This window comes from Stegodyphus dumicola, chromosome 5, assembly GCF_044657685.1.
Source record: "Stegodyphus dumicola isolate Sdum_Otavi_A_Nest chromosome 5, ASM4465768v1".
Taxonomy (NCBI): domain Eukaryota; kingdom Metazoa; phylum Arthropoda; class Arachnida; order Araneae; family Eresidae; genus Stegodyphus; species Stegodyphus dumicola.
Window position 1 is genome coordinate 63,380,761 of NC_140772.1, and position 19,879 is coordinate 63,400,639.

At 30.3% G+C, this 19,879-nt stretch overlaps 2 protein-coding genes across 2 annotated transcripts in view; one reads left to right on the plus strand and one right to left on the minus strand.

The window, feature by feature from the left end:
• The window catches only part of LOC118189270 (atrial natriuretic peptide receptor 1-like), a 184,839-nt gene extending 175,958 nt beyond the window's left edge, over positions 1–8,881 (plus strand). The window contains exon 21 of the mRNA XM_085816715.1: positions 8,721–8,881. Coding sequence (XP_085672841.1) covers positions 8,721–8,819 — 99 coding nt within the window. The 3' untranslated portion in view covers positions 8,820–8,881. The remainder of the gene's footprint in view (positions 1–8,720) is intronic.
• A 6,839-nt stretch (positions 8,882–15,720) lies between these two features.
• LOC118180089 (putative divalent cation/proton antiporter TMEM165) overlaps positions 15,721–19,879 on the minus strand; it is a 41,957-nt gene continuing 37,798 nt past the window's right edge. The window contains exon 7 of the mRNA XM_085816716.1: positions 15,721–18,382. Within this exon, the coding sequence (XP_085672842.1) occupies positions 18,312–18,382 (71 nt within the window). The 3' untranslated portion in view covers positions 15,721–18,311. The remainder of the gene's footprint in view (positions 18,383–19,879) is intronic.

Genomic DNA, 19,879 nt, shown 5'->3' on the forward strand with positions numbered 1-19,879 from the left:
ATAGTTCATCAAAAGACACTAAATCTGCCCTTTCAAGATTCTGAAGTCCGCATAAAATTTATTTTGCAATGTTTCATTACTTTATTTCGTCCAAATATATTAATCTAAGGTAGATTCATCTAATGAAATATAAATTTAATATAAATACTTGAATTATTAAATTTAATTAGTACTAAAAATACGTGCTAAATTATTGTTAAATGTTGTTAAAATAATTAATACTTAAAATATTTTTTATAAATATAGCAAACTGTTTCAAAATGAAACTAATCCATAAAGTAAGTTATTAAGTTATGCATTTTATATATTTTAAAAAATCATATTTCCGAATTAAATGCAAATCACGTTAGCAATTATTTCACTGCTGAAATATGACTTTATTTATTAGTTTTGAAGTAAGGATGAATTTATTTGAATTAATAAGAGCCATAGGGCCCATAAAGTATCATTAAACTGTGCATAGATGGACATATTCCCGTAATGACATCTCTACTTCTTGTATGTTCATGAAACATACAGTTATGTCTGCTTCCGAGGTACCTGATGGTAAAGTACTACAAAACGGACTGGTACCTGAAGGATGTACGGAAAGATCCAGCCTCTGGATATTCGTTTCTTCAGACACTACAAATGTTTTGTTCGTTACATAATGGACACAATCATTATCGAGACACAGGGAGTACATTAGGCATCTCGATAGTTTTCTGGGCCCGCAGACTTTTCACTATATCAAGTTCAGCGTTCATCGTTTTAAGAACTTGATTCAGTATGCTTTTTATAAGGGCGGTTGAACTTATAATGTGGATTGCGCCAATGGATTACTGCTTTTATTTACTGACAAATTAGAAGTGCGCAAAGTGTGAGGCTATCGCTTTTGTAAAAATGTGCCCAGTGTTAATTGTCTTCTGCCCGTCTCAATGTTTATTTGATGAATTGCACACCGACTGTCTTTTGTAATAGATGCTATTTGAAGTCAATAACAAGTCACATTTTCAACATCCCAACGTATATTGTTTCTTTTCAATGAAGTGTTTTTTCCTTTATATTAATATCTCCACTTTATTATTAGTTCATATAAATACGTGAAACGAGCATTTTAGCGACGTTTGATGTCATGTTTCCAACATTTTGCTGATACTTTGTGGGTCCTATACTCTTAAAACGCTTGTCCCTCTGCTCCTAAGAGCTCACAGTTTTTCTAATTGTGACATAAGCTTTCAGAAAATATATGGGTTTCCGGAAAACCGATATCAAAGGAGAGAAGGTTTGCTTATGAGAGCCATACTCAGAAAGAGTTGAAGTGCCCCTTTGTACATCGTAACAGAACGAGATTTCCAGCTTTATAGCCTTAATTACCAAATTTATCAGCTCAAATTGCGATAAAAAGGTTCACATATGAAAACTGAACGAAAGGATACGACAACAACGCGTTTGGTGCAAAAGATGGTATTGATCATCAAACAGCAGAGAAAGTGCAGCAGGATAATCAGAGTGAAATTTCACACTGAGACAGATGGAACAACTGCTGATGCACAAAATTGATGGTTCAAAACAATAAATGCATAGGCTGCACTAACATTAGAAAGCTTCAAACAATACAGTTCTCAAATCCGTACAGTTTGACGGCATAGTGCAGGGCTTCCTAAAACATTTATCATTCATAACGCCGTTTTATCATTGAGGTTTTTTTGCGAACTCGGGTATTAAATTTAGAATAAAGGTATAAAAATATTTATCTTTCCAAAAATTATTAACTTTTTAGTGAACAATATACATATAAAGAGAAATAGGATTAGTACTTGTTTTCAGTTAGCAAAAATTAATGAAAAGTTAATCCTGTTAATTGCTGAATAATAATCCATGTCTTAATGAGATGGAGTAAAAATCCTTTCCTTATTTCAATATAATGAATATTGAATCTTGTAGGAAGAATAAAGCTAATTTTTCAGAATAAACAAAATACCTTTATTTAAATTTTAAAACAGAACCAAAAAAAATAAATACTGCAGCTCTAAACTATCAAAATTTTAAACTCTTAATTACTGCAGTTAAAACTCTTACAACTATTCAAAAATTAAAAACATTCAACTCTCTAAACAAAAATATATATATAAATCTTTCGAATCCTCTTCTTGTTGCCACACCGTAAAATGCAAGTTCTTGTCCTATTATTTATATTTCACGTTCTCTTTAAGTCACGATCTTCACAAGTCATGATCTTTACAAGTCACGATCTTTACAAGTCCCGATCTTTACAAGTCTCCCCACAAGAAGCACATTCGTCACCGTAGAGACAATGTTGCTCAGAGTTCATTGAGAGAGAAAGAGTTAACAGCTAACCTTGACAAAGCATCAGCATTCCCATGTGAACTTCCTTTGCGGTATGTCACAGTCATGTTATACCGTTGTAACGCTAAGGCCCAACGAGACAGTTTAGCACCATGAGGGGCGCTTTGGGTCAAGTAGGTGAGGGGATTGTGATCAGACACAATCTGCACTTTGGCACCGAAAATCCATGTGTCAAATTTTTTCAAGGCTTCGATGACACAAAATGCTTCTCGTTCGATGGTTGACCATCGTTGTTGACAGGGCGTTAATTTCTTGCTGAAAAATGCTATGGGCATTTCTTTGCCATGTTCGTCGTTTTGAGCTAAACACGCTCCAATTGCGAAAGCAGATGCATCCGTATAGAGTTGAAAGGGCTTGCTGATGTCCGGAGTATGCAGAGATGGCATTTTAATCAACTCTTCTTTAAGTTTGTTAAAAGCTGCTTCTTTTTCAGAGTCCCATGGAATATTATTTGGAACACTCTTCTTTGTAAGGTTTGTTAGAGGTAAAACAATCTCAGAAAAATTTGGGATATAATCCCTATAGTAGCTTGCTAGCCCTAAAAGACTCCTGACTTCTTTTTTAGTGGTAGGCTTAGACAGATTTCTGATGACTTCTACTTTCTCAGGATCTGGAGAGTGAGTGCCAGAACCTATTACATGTCCTAGAAACTTCACGTGGCTCTTTCCGAAATCACACTTTTCTAGATTTGCGGTTAGACCTGCGTTTCTCAGTGTCTGAAACACTTGGTCGATGTGATAGAGGTGGCCATCCCAAGTTTCAGAAAATATTGCCACATCATCAATATATGAACGGCAGTAGTTCTTATGGTTTGCAAGCACCTTATCCATCGATTTTTGGAAGGTACTTCCAGCATTTTTCAAACCGAAAGGGAGAACTTTCCATTGGTAATGGCCGGAATGAGTGATAAATGCTGTGTAGGGTTTAGCTTCTTCTTTCATAGGAATTTGCCAATATCCCTTGGTTAAATCGAGAACTGTTATGAATTTGGCTTTCCCTATTTCGAATAGTAAATCTTTAGCAATCTTCATCGGATAGGCGTCCGGAATTGTGAAGCTATTTAAAAGCCTGAAGTCTATGCACAGTCTAACGCCGCCATTCTTTTTTGCAACACATACTATAGGATGTGCCCAGTTACTGTCACTGGGTTCTATAAGATCCCATTCTAACAGTTCTTTAACTTGACAATCGACTTCCTCTTGAAGTGAAACAGGAACACGGTAGGGCCTCAATCTTTTCGGATTACATCCTTCTGTAACCTTGATGTCATGACCATCAACATTGGCTTGACCAGGTTTGCTACTGAAAACATCTACATAAGATTTTAGTACTTTAAATAGTCCTTCCCGTTGGTAATATTTTAAGTCACCTTTCAAATTTTGTAAATGGGTCCAGATATCATCAGCAGATTTATTCATAAGATCTGCTGGTGCATAGTGGATATCTCCAAACTCTTCATCTTGGTCAAAAATGATACCAACGTGATCTACACGAGCAATATATGGCCTTAACTTATTTATATGGAGTTCCCTAATACTTCCGTTTTCCATTTCGATTTTGGCAGAGTGTGGCCTGGTAAGTTTGATCACGGTAGCTGGTCCTTGCCACGTGTTGAGCAATTTATGTGATGATGATGGCATTAACACGAGGACTTTGTCCCCAACATTGAAAGTCTTTTCTTGAGAACGTAAATTGTATCTTGAAGTGTACTCTTCTTGAGATATTTTGGAATTTGCTGATGCAATGTCATGAGCTTTTCTTAATTTTTCTAAAAGGTCTTGTAGATAATTTTCAATTGAACGGGAAGCTGTAACTGGAATGCTACGTTCACCTGTCCATATTTCTTTCAGCAAAGATAATGGTCCTGGTGGTATTCTTCCATATACCATCTGGAAGGGAGACAAACCAGTGGTGCTATGTGGCACTTCTCTGTAGGCAAACAGGAGATAGGGAAGATTCAAATCCCAGTTTCTGCCATGTTCTTGGATATTTTTGTTCATCATCTCTTTTAAGGTTCTATTCCAACGCTCGACAGCACCCATACTCTCGGGGTGCCCTGGAGTGGAGAATCGTGGAGACACACCAAGTAAGTTCTCAAAGGCTCGGGTGAGTTTGGCTGTGAAATTAGTTCCCTGGTCGGAACAAATCACTTTTGGAAATCCAGTTTGAGTAAAAAAACCTCATCAAAACGTTGCATGTTGTTTTCGCACTTATGTCTTTGACGGGGGTGGCTTCTGCCCATCTGGTGCATAGGTCAACTGCACATATCACAAACCGATGACCTCTCCTGGATGGAGGTTCTAATGGCCCGATACAATCCACGCTCCATACTTCAAAGGGTGTTTCCGGCCTAACAATAGGTTGAATTGGGATTCGATCTTTGTACGTAACTGTTCTCCTCAATTGGCATTCTTTACAACTTTCACAGAATTTTTTAACATCTTGCTTAATAGTAGGCCAAAAGAATGAGTACTTGATTCGTTGAATTGTCTTTTTCTCACCGAGGTGGCCGGCAAGAGGGATTTCATGTGCCATTCTTAGGACTTCCCTTCTTTTTTCTAAAGGTAATACAACTTGCTTAATGTTTTCACCACAGATATATTCGGAATGAAGTAATATGCCATCATCGAAAGTATATGAATTTTGATTTTTATTTGCCCATTCAAAGCATTTTTTCAGAGTTTCGTCTTGTTCTTGATGTGTCTTGAATTCTAGTCTTACCTTGTTCGTTGTTTTCAGAGACTATGTTTTCTTGGGAAATCTGATTAACAACAGCCAAATTTATAGTAATGTCTTCAACTGGTGAGGGTTTATCATCTGTCTCTTTGTACTCTAAGGGGGATGCATCCCAATGACGATCACAGTTCCACAGTTCGATATTTCCACAGAGTGTTTCATAAGCTGAAGAACTCAATAGCAAGTCGGTAACTAGCTTTTTTGAAACAGCACACGTAATGGACACTCTACCGTGAAAATCATCGTCAATTTTCATCTGGAAAATCTTTAGTGGAGTAATTTCGTTTTCACCAAAAGCAGAAGATATCTCTATTTTACTTTCTCCTTCGCAAGGTATGTTGTCAACCAATTTCTCACGGACTACTGAAATTTGTGCTCCCGTGTCTACGATTCCATTTAGAATAATATCTCCACATTCAACTTTGACCAGTTTTAATTCATCTATGTTTCTAGATACGTCCACTGATTTTGAGACAGGAATAGAGATCTTGGCAGTTAGCACTTCTGGTTTTTCTTTTTCTGCTAGGGGTGCTTGTGTTTGTATTAAGTTGTTTTGTGCTGTTGCAGAAGCACTTCTTGGTATCCGATTTTTGGTACATAACTTAGATGTATGACCTTCTTTTCCACAATTATAGCAAGTTAATTTGAAATTAGTCTTTTGTGGTTCGTCACTCTTACGGGATGGGTACACTCTTGGCGTGTTTTCAGCGTACAGCGATTTATTTCTGAAAGCTCTTTCTGGAAGTGGAGAACGAGGTTGCCATTTTTTATTAGTTCTGTCTGCTGATGGATTACCACCATTCTGTTTTGAGATATTACGAACACTGTCATATTCGTCAAGTTTATCAGCTAATTTGGTTGGAGAAACGAATTTCGCCCAGTCGTCAAGAAGATGGTCTCTTACTTCATAGGGTACTCTTTTCTTAATTTGGTCAGTAATAATCAAGTCTTTTAACGCGGCAAAATTTGTGATTTCAAGACCATTGATCCATTCTTCAAAATAACTTGTAATTTCGTAGCAAAAATCTCTCCATGATTTTTCAGCGCTCTTTTGGTGCATCACAAATTTTTTTCTAAAGCTTTCAGGATTTAATTTAAATCTCTTCAATAAAATGGCCTTAATGTACTCATAATCTTCAAAATTTTCTTCAGATTCCCTACCAATTAATTGAATGATTTCAGATGGCATTAAAGTCAATAAACATGAAATCCAATCTTTAGGATCAATCTTTGTCCTTTTAGCTTGTCTTTCAAATAAGGATAAATAAATCACAATATCATCGTGTCTTAAATTGAATTTGGGAATAAGCTTAATTAAATCAAAATTATGATGTCCATTTTCATTTGTTGGTGGAGTTTGTGTTAGTCGAACACGAGATTCAATTTCGAGTTTCCTCAATTCAAATTCCATTTGCTCTCTTTTCTGCTGTGCTTCTAATTCTTCTTTCCTTCGTCTTTCCTCAATCTCTTCTTTTTCCTTTCTTCGGTGTTCCTCAATCTCTTCTTTCTCCTTTCTTCGCTGTTCCTCTTCTTTTCTTTTCCTCTCTTCAATAATCGTTAAAAACACTTCTTTAGCAAATGCTTCATCATATGTATCACTTTGAATTATTTCATTTTTTATCGCCACGATTTTCATACTTGGATCTACTTGAATTTCTAATTCAGCAGCTAAAGCCAGCAAATCCTCTTTTTTCCCACGTCCCATAAAAGCCATGTCTCGATTTTATTCAGCCAATAGACTCTTAGTTTTATAAAAAAAAAAAAAAAGAAAAAAAAAAAAAAATCTCTTTCTTTTTCTATTTAAATATAATTCACAATAAATTTAATTTTATTCGGCACGAAAATCAATCAGTGGAATCAATACTTAATGTGTTGTTTGTTCACTTACTCTGGCGAGTCAAACGAAATTACATTTGAACACTGGCGTATTCATTACTTTGACAAGTAAATAAACTAAGATTCCATGACGGAAAAAATAATTAACTTTTCATAATCTTAATTAATTATTTTACGTTTACAAGGTAAATTGAGCTCTCACCTGAGTTATTTTGGTTCGTAATTATATGCGGGTAAATCCCGATCCTACCGGCTGCGCCAGTAAAGATCCTTTCCTTATTTCAATATAATGAATATTGAATCTTGTAGGAAGAATAAAGCTAATTTTTCAGAATAAACAAAATACCTTTATTTAAATTTTAAAACAGAACCAAAAAAAAAAATAAATACTGCAGCTCTAAACTATCAAAATTTTAAACTCTTAATTACTGCAGTTAAAACTCTTACAACTATTCAAAAATTAAAAACATTCAACTCTCTAAACAAAAATATATATAAAAATCTTTCGAATCCTCTTCTTGTTGCCACACCGTAAAATGCAAGTTCTTGTCCTATTATTTATATTTCACGTTCTCTTTAAGTCACGATCTTCACAAGTCATGATCCTTACAAGTCACGATCTTTACAAGTCCCGATCTTTACAGATGGGTGTGCTTATTTTTTGCTGCATTACAAATTAAATTTTGGTGCTATAGCTGACACTGCTGGACGTAAAACATCTTCAGTGTTTTTAAATATTTGAACAAAATTTGAATTTAATAAATGTTAAACCTGAAAATGTCATTTCACATTACTTATGTGGTGCCGAATGGCAGAACGTTTAACGAATTTTCAGAAATTCACTTCTAGCTCCTATCCCCAGAATTGAGTCATGAATTTTTTTGGAAACTAGTTTTAAGTTTTTAATCACTTAACAGCTCAACAAATTCGTTTTGGGTATGTCATTAATCTCATTAATGTCAAGTAATTTCTTTAAATTTATGTTAATGTCCTGAATAAAATTTTCATGCCTCCAACAATTTGCTTTGTGACCCCATTTGGTGTCGCAACCCACAGTTTAAGAAACGCCGGACATAAGAGTATAAATTTCTAGTGCTGCAGATGGCTGCTCAAATTCATAGATGACTACACCTTAACATAGTTTGAGGTGAACCAGAACTCTGTAGATATGGAACATGGAAATGCGATCAGCTCAGCAAAAGATATTAGATAAAATTTGCGAATCAATTTTAACACCTCTATGGTATTTCTTGCTGTCTAAAATATGTTTTATCTAAGAGAATTCTGAGGAAGAGTGCTTTTGATTGTCCAGTAATAAATTTTTTGGGAAGGGAGGAACGGCAGTAAAAACGTATGCACATACTTTTCTTCCATACTGAAATATATGTATCTGCCTGACCATTTTACAGTCTTATTGAGGCCAGCTTTACTCTCAGTACACTTCATGCCAACTTACCTGGAAATCATGTAGAGTTACTAAAGCTATCCCAGGAGTATTTTTAAAACAGTTCATTTTGAGGTAGTACAACAATGCTCAAATCTCAATCCAGAGACGCACTTTATACTTTAGAAATCATCAGGCAGCAAATAACCAATCTTTAGTTTTATTGCTTTATATTGTTGGTAAAAACTGCATCAAATAATAATATTAATAGGAATAAGTAATTCCATTTACAAGAATAAAATATATCAGCAATGAATGTAGAATGAAAAATTTTTCTACAAAATTTAACACCCACCAATTTCTTTCCTTAACTTTTTCAAGACTTCTTAAAAGTTTAATTCGTTTTCTTCTTTAGGGTAAAGGAAAGCAAATCACTTATTGGCTTCTGGGAGAGGATACAGATCAACAATTAATTCAAGAAAAGAAAGAATTACCAAAAGAAACGAACCTGTAATTTCTGAACAAAATTTCATGATCTGTGCAAAATTGTGTTGAAAAAATAAAATGTGTTATATATTCTGTTTCTACATTTCATATGATACTGCCATTTAACATCCATGCAATATCTTATATCGTGTAAATTACTTCTATTCACAAAAGATTTTATTATGAAGCAATCATAAAGAGGCCAATTAAGTCCAATATCTTAACATTTTTGCTCTAAAAAAACACTGCAGCATATTTCTTTAGTAATTATTTTCTTTAATAATAATTTAATCTTTCATCATTTCCACAAAAACTATGCCAAATAATCATGTTGCTAGGAATTTTGTAACCCTATTTCTCTAATATTTTGCTGATAATTATTTGGTAATTTAAATTGCATTTATAACCAATACATGTATTTACGTTCATATTTAAGTTTAACAAAAAATATATGTAATTATAGACAAGTATCTGATGTATGATTTACTCTTCATACCACCCAGGGTTGCGCATACACAGGCTTAGTATTATACTATGACAGTAGCGGCTCTGGGGGCACAATATCATGAACAAGGTTCCTACTGCCTAAAAGGGCAGCCTATGCTGTCCCGGACTATAGTGGCTTTGGCCATCCGAATAGGTAACGTGACAACCATGGTCTCCAACATCCAAAATGTGGTAAGTGAACAGTATGCCGGTTCAGTGATGGGGTAATGAGAATGTTGATCAATGAATCTTAAAGTATTCCTCAGGAAAATCACAAAAGTTATAAATATGAGAAAATAAGGCAACATAAATAAGTAGGATGCATAAGAATACAAATAAGAATTCACAAGAGTATAAAAATAAAAGAGCCTTATTTTAATTATAATAAGAAAAGGATACGTAAGTGTATATTAGAGATACGTAAGTTTATATTAAAGATATATATTAGACAACCTTGTAAAACATACGACTTGAATTTTTAGTTGATAGCTAACACAGTACGAGAGCTCTGCATCTATAACTACCCTATCTCTAACTACTAAGTCTTATGATTCTAACTATAATTTAAAATTTATTATTGATACCAAAAAAAAAGAAAAAGAAACTCATTTTACAGAAATGGTATTCCCTCCATTTTATGAAATCTAAATGTGCAGATTTACTAAACTTTCTATCTTGAATAATTTTAGATTGCACACACTTACTATGCATGCACATCTACAAAAAACAAAGAAAGAACTGAACAGCAAAACATACATGCCATATTTTTTTTTTTTAAATACAAAGATATGCAAGATTTTATTACCTGTTTACAGATAGATACAAACAACAACAAAAATTGACTCATCTGTCATTTCTTGTTCTTTACTAAAGTATTAGCTTATTAACAATTAAAATTACGTAATGCTGCAGCATATAACAAAGTTTTTTTTTTTTCACATATTGACAGTCCATCTGTACAGTCAAGAAGGAAAATGATTTCTACTTATGAAGACAACACTTTAGTGTCAAAAATTAGGTAAATAGTTAATAAATGGTGAAAAGATTTATTTTGACACTCAAACTGAAATAAACATCATTAGCTTTTAATAAAGGTTTTGTATCAAAAGATCCTTATTTTTGATACTTGAAAACTTATGCTTTTAAACTAATGCCACATAAAATACCTATAAACATTCTTTGGTAATAATTACAGCCAACCTCCAAGCACAAGTGACAAAAACAGCCACCTAGGTCACCAGCACAGTTTAAATAAATGCATATTTCAGTTTGAATTATTAATACAATTAATTCATACGGGACACTAACTGCATTGATCACCTAGAAAGCTAAACGTGCTGAGGCTGGGCCTGGTAATAATTAAACATTTTATACAAAAATGACAGATCCTTTAAAAAGAATTCAAGATCTCAAAGTTGAGCAATAAAATGAATATACCGTTTTAATGTGTACAGCAGGAGGCAATTATTTGTCAACATTCTATAGCACTAACTATCCTGACTAAAAACTACATTTAAATAAACATAATAAGAAAGATATTAAAAGAGTAGAGTGGTTTGAGATCTTCAATAAATGGCTACATTAAAAGAAGCAGTGTTATTTCAGAATGCTTACATTTTTTTTTCAGTTTTCTGAATAAGTTAATCGTTAATGATTCTTGTTTAAAAATATAACAATTTCTCACACATTTTACTTCAAAAACTGTTCAAAAGTCTTTATTGCTTTTGGTCACAATTTACTTTGAAAAAGTTTAAAATATCACATTGCACAAGACTATTTTAGTTGGCTACAAAAACATGCAAAATATGTGGTTTCCTAAATTATAAGAGATGTAAAAATATCAACATGATAAAAATATCCTGGACAGTCTTTAATTTACATATATTATTATATGGATAATAAAATGTTACCTAAAAGGAACACATTCAGAGATGACAGTATTAAACTATTTAAATGAATAAACTGGATAGATTTTCTTTTCATACATATTTTTTTGAAAAAAAAAAGTATTTACAGATACCAATTTAAAATAAAAATAAAACAATTTAGTCAGAATAAAAGGCGAGTAATTCCCAAGACCAAAGCAAAAATTCCTACATTTAATGAAAGAAAACATTGAATTCATTTTTATGATAAAAATAATCTGTCTAAATTGCCAAGTATGATTATTTTTAAACACATTTTTAAAATAGAGACAGAAAATTACATTTTTCATATGAATTTTGCCAAATGAACCTAAATGATTTTGCATACATAATCTCTACAGTTACCTTCTTCTTGTATGAAGAATACATACCAATTTCATTATGCCTCTCGCATACATTTGTCACATTATATTAAACATTTCTCGGAACAATATACACACACATTACCACAAATATGCAAAGTATTACCACAGAGAAATATAACAGTATTTTATTTAGGACACTGCTTTACAGCATTATATTATTCTAAATTAACCTAAAAGACTTCTACAATAAAATGATAAACAATCAATTAAACTCATTAACCTTCTGCAATACATTTAATGTAAAGCTTTATGCAAAATTATCCAATAATTCTATTAAAAGGATCCCTACAAAGAGTCAGCTTTAAACTTCTCTTAAAACAAACATCAAATTATTATGATAATATTCTAAAGAAGCTGAAACAGTAAATCAAATAACCATGTAATAAAATTCAGTTAAAAATCTGTTGCTATATAACATATAAAATGATAATCATTATAATTCTATAAGGCAAGGTATATAATATGCTCAATGTATACGTTGTACTGTGCTCATTGTACACAAAAAAAAAAAAAAACATAGAGAAAAGAACAAATATGAATTGTACAAAGGACATATATGTCCCAGCATTTCCCTTGAAAACCGTTTATCAAAAAAATCCCAAATGCTAAATTTACCTTATTCATGATATATTTTGCTCACTTGAATAGAAAACTGGGTAATTTTTTTTAAATTCATAGTCAAAGGATTAATACTGAAACATATATATATATATATATATATATATATATATATATATATATATAATTAGCATTAAATGAACCAACTGCAATAGAAGAAATAGCACACTGAAATAAACTAAATTAATCTGTCAGTATGCCTAAATGGAAGCAGTCACTACATCAAATAGATATTTGAGTCAAGTGAAAGTTTTGTTTTGTTTTGCAGAAGTGTTTAAAAAAAAGACTATGTTGTGATGAGTACTTTACTTAAAGAAAAAAAATTTTAAATATATATATTGCCAATTAATCATTTTGTCAAGGTGTCAATTTAAACGCATTTTTTTTTCTTCTTCTTCAAGATAACTCTATTAAAATGGGTTAAGACTCATTTCTATGCCAACAAATAGTTGTAGACATTCTGTCAGGTGTTTCTGTGATATATACATAGTAACTTCATCTATTAAAAAAAAGGTTTTCCTAAACTGTATAAGAGCCTTTATCCTATATTGTATTAAAAACATTATTTCCCTAGTTTGAGACAGGTAATAAAAGTGTTGGGCGATGCATTTTGGGAGATTACCATATGTTAAAAAAAGCATTTTATGCAATGAGAGCACATCGCTATGAAAACATATTGTAATATATTAATGGATGTCAATGTTTATAAAACAACTAACTGTGACAAGAAAAAAAATCCTGCAAAATATCTCTAAATTAAACTAAGTTTTTTAACCTTTACTGTTTTAGCTATTAAAAATTAATATGTTTTATTACTTACACTAACCCCCTGAAGCAATGTGCTGCATTCCAAAAGTCAAATTGCTTTGTTAAAAACCTTCTCAAAACTGTCAAAAACACATCTAAAAATTTTAATATAAAGAAAAATATTAATAAATATAGAAGTATTTGTAGTATTAATATCATATTTAGAGATAATTTTGCACAAACTTCTTTTTTTCATAGAAGATAATCAACTCCCTAATAACCTAAAGTAACCAGGAATGATGTCACAGTTAGCTCAAGATCAAGGTTAATCTAACAATAATTTAAAAAATGCATGGAAAAGAAGGAATTCATATTATAATTAACAAAAAAAAATACTATTTACAATTTATCTGCACTTTTAAGCAGTTTAATCTGGAGAATAAATCCATTTGGTTACATAAATTACATCTATATTCCAAACAAAAGCAAAAAACACACTATAAATAACAGAAGAATAAACATCTCTAGTAATGAAGAAAATTAAGTTACAGATAGCATTAAAGAAAAATACATATAAAAGGACTTAAATAATGTCACTGAAATCAAATTCATGCAAGTTGGATGCTTTAAATTTTTCTATTAAATAGTACTAGACTTATATATTCAGGATTATGCACACTTCAGTTACATACTATTATAGATAAAAACAATACCTGGACACTATAATGGACTGTGTCCATTATAGTGTCCACAAAAACTACTCCTGTCTGTATATCTTACTGGTACTTATAGATAGTCACTATATCAAGTTGGCATTTGAGTTCACTGATAGTTTTGTTTTGTTTTTTAAATATATTTATAATATGATGTTATCATTGTTATTCCATATTCTTTTCTTTTCCTTTTACATTTTCTGCAGACAGTTTTATTTCATTCCATTGATTTTGATAGTAAATTTTCCATAATTCCACAATAAACAAATTTAACTTATATTTATGCAGGATCTGGTTAATCTGCCTTCAGATAATTGAGAGTTGATTATTTTCTCAAGGGGAAAAAAAAAAAATTACCTAAAAAATCTTTATTAAGTCTCATAACTATTATTTAAATTTACTCACTTTAATTTATTACACGATTATTATTTAGAATCTTTTGCAACAACTACAATAAATTATTGTTAAAATGCGACTTTATTCTTAATAGAGAAATCGAATGAAATAAACTATACAATAAAACTCAAATTAATTCAAAAAATATACCCATTATACATTCATTTTCTTGGTTAAGAATTCACAGAATGTAATCCTCACGTGGTCACAATTTTTTAAGATTCCAAAAGATGAATTTAAAAAGAGGTGTCTGCCACACAATAATAGACCCCAAAACTATCTCTAATCCTCCCAATTACTTAATGCATTTCTCATAAATAAGTACAGAATATGAACAAAATACAATATGCCTAATTTAATACGACATTTTGATAAAGATGTGTGCCATAGAATAACCTTGTAATTGATTTTACTTTACAATTTGATTTATGAATCTCAGAGATTATTTACATATATTTCTCCAGACTATACACACATAAAAATTATAAATTATGAATAATAATAAAATTAATATTTGAACATTTCTTCAAAACATCAACATTAATAATGCAAAATTAGAAAATATTTGTCTGCTTTTATTCTTCAGCCTTGTGGTTTATTTCCTGCACCTCAGGATGACAGCAAAGAATACAAAATTCTCTTAATAAAACTCTAATTCTTCCCATTTCTTAAAATCGTAATATCTTCTCTGGATTGCGTAGTTTCTAGATCATTTGATTTTGCACGGCTGATGACATAATAATAGGATACTGAAACATTTTAACTCAAACCAAAACTTTTGCTTTTGCTCTCTACGCTGCTAAGATGCAATTTTCTCGTCCTCGCTTCCTATCGCTATAATATCAAAAATATATATGTTCTTGAATAGGCACAACTAGAGTGCCAAGTAATTGTGGCCACATATGTCAACTGTAAAAAATAAAAATGGAATTAAAACTGCCTTGACTGCCAAGTTTTTTAGATATTACCAAGTCAACATATTGGCACACTACGCAGTCAGAATTCTTCAATGTGGATCAAAGTATGCATCAACAGAGCACCGGCTTTTCCTTGCTATTATAGCATTCATATATGAGATTAAAAAATGTTAAGTATGCTATCACTGCAACAGAAAATGGAATAAATCCAGTCATTGTTCCTACAGAAAATACATGAAACAAATTTTACACAGATCAGTTAAAAACCATTATCTATACTATCTAGGATTATAATGGTTAAAAAATTTAATTCAATATATGTGTAGGATGCAATAAAATATGCATAGGTATAAGCTAACAAAAAGGTACTTCTATTTTTCCTTACAAATTTCCTACACATTACTTAAATTATTTTTTATGATACTACATGAAAGACATTTTGCAGAATAAAAAATGAGAGAAATCTGTACTTTTTAAGTAAGCTATTAAATACATATACAATGGACTACAATGTTCTTTTAAATTTCAATACATGACATGCCCCTTTTTATAGATATATATGAGATAACATATACAATGGAATACAAGCTCAATCCAAATGTTCTTTTAAATTTTAATATATGACATGCCCCTTTTTATAAACTCTTACTATATTTTTTTGTTTTCAGATTTTAGAAAATTTTCAAGCAGATTTCTGCCTATAAATGTACTATTTTAATAAGGTTATTTATGCCTGTAATAAAACAGAACAAAAAAATTAAATGCACACTTTCATTCAAAACTTTATTCCAAATTAAAATTAATTAATTAATTAATATCAGCATTTGATCCCGAAATGCAACTTAAACTCATCCATCCTCTCTCAAGAATCACTCAAATTTATGTTAATAAATCTTCAACAAAAAACACAGAAATTATTCTTACCCATTGAAATACACATAAAAGTACATAGTTTCTTTTTATATCTATATTATGATATTAATCAAGAACATTATCAATAATGCATTTTACTTCAATCTGAAGCTCTAATATAATCTTCTACCAACACTTTTTATTATCTTCTTTATATAAATTTACATTTTTATGATCAACAATTAAAAAGTGAAGTTTATTTATAAATTCAATATCAAGACTTAGCTCTAATTTTCATATGTATTTTCATTATGTATTTTTCAAATTGTAAAGGGAACAAAAAGTTACATCAGTGAAAATCAACTCTTGCAATCATAAATTACATGCACATATTACTTTTATCAGATACAAATTACCAATTAGCTTCCAGTGTGTGTACACATGAGAGTTGACCATACTTGGACCTGTCATTTCAAATGGATTTTAAACTGTTATGAATACATATACTTTCGTATTACACCTGCATCTATTGAACCTGCACCATATCATAAACTGCATTATTAATGGGTAGGCTGAATTAAAAATTTCTGCTATTGCCATTTTAAGCCTGTGAAGCAGAATTAACTTTTAATTAATTTAGATATAATATTCAATGCTTGAATAAACCAAATATAAGGTTTGAAATAGACTTTCAAGTTTTAACATTAGGAACAAAAAAAATTCAGTGTACTTCATTAATTCTGTAGCTACTTCGATCCCTAGTGTCTAAATTTTACAATGATTAAATAGCAGAAACATAAAAAATTAGCAATAAATTAAAATAGTTCCACCATTTTGTGATCATACATTGTTAGTTGTAATAAATTCAAATTACACACATACCTACCTACAGATGCAGGACCTTCTTTTCAATGAAAAAGAAAATGTTCCATTATTACTTTTTTAATTAAATGAAGCACTTTAAGGAGATAATATAGTTCTCACAGTATCAAATAATAAAGGATAAAATTACTAATGCCATTTTATTTAAGTACCCTTAATTTTTAATAAATTCTTCTTCCATTAAAATTCAGTTATTAAAAATTTGTTTTAACTTCTTAATATACATAAAATGTATATTTAGAAATTAAAGCAAATTAATTAAGCTTTATGCAGTATACATACAACTTACTGTGACGACTTTTTCCACCCTTCCCAATTTGGCCATAGCAAATTGTTGGGAATTAATTTTAATTCAAAAACTCAGATACACAAATTAAACACTTCTAAAATATTCTAACAAGATTTTTATATTCATCTCGTGAATAGGAAACCAAAGTACCATCAAACTCTCTCATCATCATAAAAATATGCATAAGTTACACTGTATAATATTTGACCAGCAATAATGATTATGATATATAAATGTGATGATTAAAAAATAAAAGAACTATAAAGATTTAAATCATCATCATAAACAAATTTTCTATTTTTTCTTGCATTACTTAAGTTCACATTTTCAATTTAAAATAAATAAATACTATAATCTGTGTTTCATGAATAATTTTTCAAAATAGTTAAATAATGAATTATTAAATAATGAAATGTCACAAATTTCTTTTATAAGACAATCATTTTAAATGAATAATTACAACATTATTTACAAGACAATACTTATAAATATATTACATTACTTCCTTAGTTTAGTCATTACTTTCATGAAAATAGCAAATTTATGAACTCATGAATTTTACAACAAGCAGATTTGAATATATACAGTAAGAATACCACCTACATTTTTAAATAATATGTTTACAGTTTCAAGTTTGCTTTTGAAATGATATAACAATTGTAAAAAAGTATAAAAGTATATTTATCAGATATTTATATAGGTTGATATTAAATACTAATATTTTATGAAAAATCAATGTAGCATATGCACTATGATTTTTATTTATGCAAATTTAGCTTTACTTTAGTGAATAATAAATCTATATTGTTCATATACATACTATTAGAAATAGGGTCAGTCTTATTTTTGCTTTCTCCCAAATATTGTGCCTCAAACATACATATAAAATTGCTGCACTTAACAGCATTATTTCTACCACTAGCTGATATCCCACTTTTTACACACAAATTCCCGACATAAAAAATTCTAATATTTTTTAATTTATTTACATTTCTGATATTAAGAATATAGTTTTAAAATATATTAATGTACTACATGAGTTTCTGCAATTAATGTAGATATTTTTAGTAATTTCCTAGATGATTCCTGATAAAAGGAATTCCTTTCCTGATAAAAGGAAAAGCACTAGGTACCCTCCCTCTCCCCAAAAAACTTACTTGCACAAGTTGAAATGAAAACTATTTTCCTGTACAAATTTTACAATGCAAATGTAAAAACGGATGAATATCTTAAAAAAATAAATATTGAAATTGTGAGGATTTCATGAATTCACAAATTGTACACTCAAACAAAGCTATAAATTAGCAGCAGCATAGAAACTGTTTAGATTTCATGATCCAGGTCCAGCAGCCAAAGCCCATACCGCAAAGATTAAAAATACAACTCCACCTATGAGTGTCACTAAAAAGAAAAAAAAAAAAAAAGGAAATCTCAGGATATAATTCAATATAATTTTTGTTAATACTGATTAAATGAAGATGTTACAAAACATAACACTTTTTATCTATGTTCAAATCATGCTTTGTGCATACAGCACATTCACATAATGAAAATATCATCCATATTATACTGTTCCAATTTTTCTTATTAATAAAGAAAGATGATCACACATGACATCTTTGAACCATCTAAAAAGAAATACAAATAGTGCAATTGGAAAGGTAAGAGAATATTTGTTAAATTCAAATTTCATTCCTTGCAGCAATGGCACTAGAGAATTATTTAAATTTTAATTTAACTTTATTATGTTCTTAAGAAACAATTTTGTTTGTACTTAGCAGTTTTTAGTGCTAATTACCTTCTTTGATTTCACTTTTTTCAAATGTAACTACATTTAGTTCAAATAGTTTGGTTTCCTTTTAATTAAATTTTAATTTGATATTAGCTTTATACGAATAGAGAATATTTGTTAAATTCAAATTTCATTCCTTGCAGCAATGGTGCAAGAGACGTACTTAAATTTAGATTTTACTATATTCTTGTGAAACAATTTTGTTTATACTTAGCAGCTTTTAGTGCTAATTACCTTGTTTGATTTCACTTCTTTCAAATGTAACTACATTTAATAGTTCAAATAGTTTGGTTTCCTTTTAATTAAATTTTAATTTGATAATAGCTTTATACGAATAGAGAATATTTGTTAAATTCAAATTTCATTCCTTGCAGCAATGGTACAAGAGACGTACTTAAATTTAGATTTTACTATATTCTTGTGAAACAATTTTGTTTATACTTAGCAGCTTTTAGCGCTAATTACCTTGTTTGATTTCACGTTTTTCAAATGTAACTACATTTAGTTCAAATAGTTTGGTTTCCTTTTAATTAAATTTTAATTTTATATTAGCTTTATATGAATACAGTATATTTGTTAAATTCAAATTTCATTCGTGAGAAAATTGTGAGAAATTTTAAGGCTAAGAGAAAGTATGGAGAAATATGCTGAAAATCAGGTTGGCAGGAATATGATCAGAAATCAAAAGTCTCCTGTCTACATCTGGAGAATTGGCAACTCTAAGCCATTTTGTTTTGCTTTCAGGCCCGGAATGCTAAATTTTAGTAGGATCAGCCTTAATTTTTTTACTTAAGTTAGATTACATAATTATGACAAAGCACATGAGGCTATTTGCCTTAGAAGAGACATGTTCAGGAAAAACAGCTCATATTAAGCATTTACATAGTGGGCACACTCAACTACCCCATTTAGTCACTAAAAATAAAATATGGGATGAACCACCAGTATTCCATAGTTTTAGCCAATATCTGCATGGATTAATGTTAATACCACTTTTTTATAAATCATACACACCATAAATCTAATAATTAATTCATATATATCATAACATTATCATAAATCTAATATCTAGTTTTCTATAAATAATAACTTTTTCATATATTTAC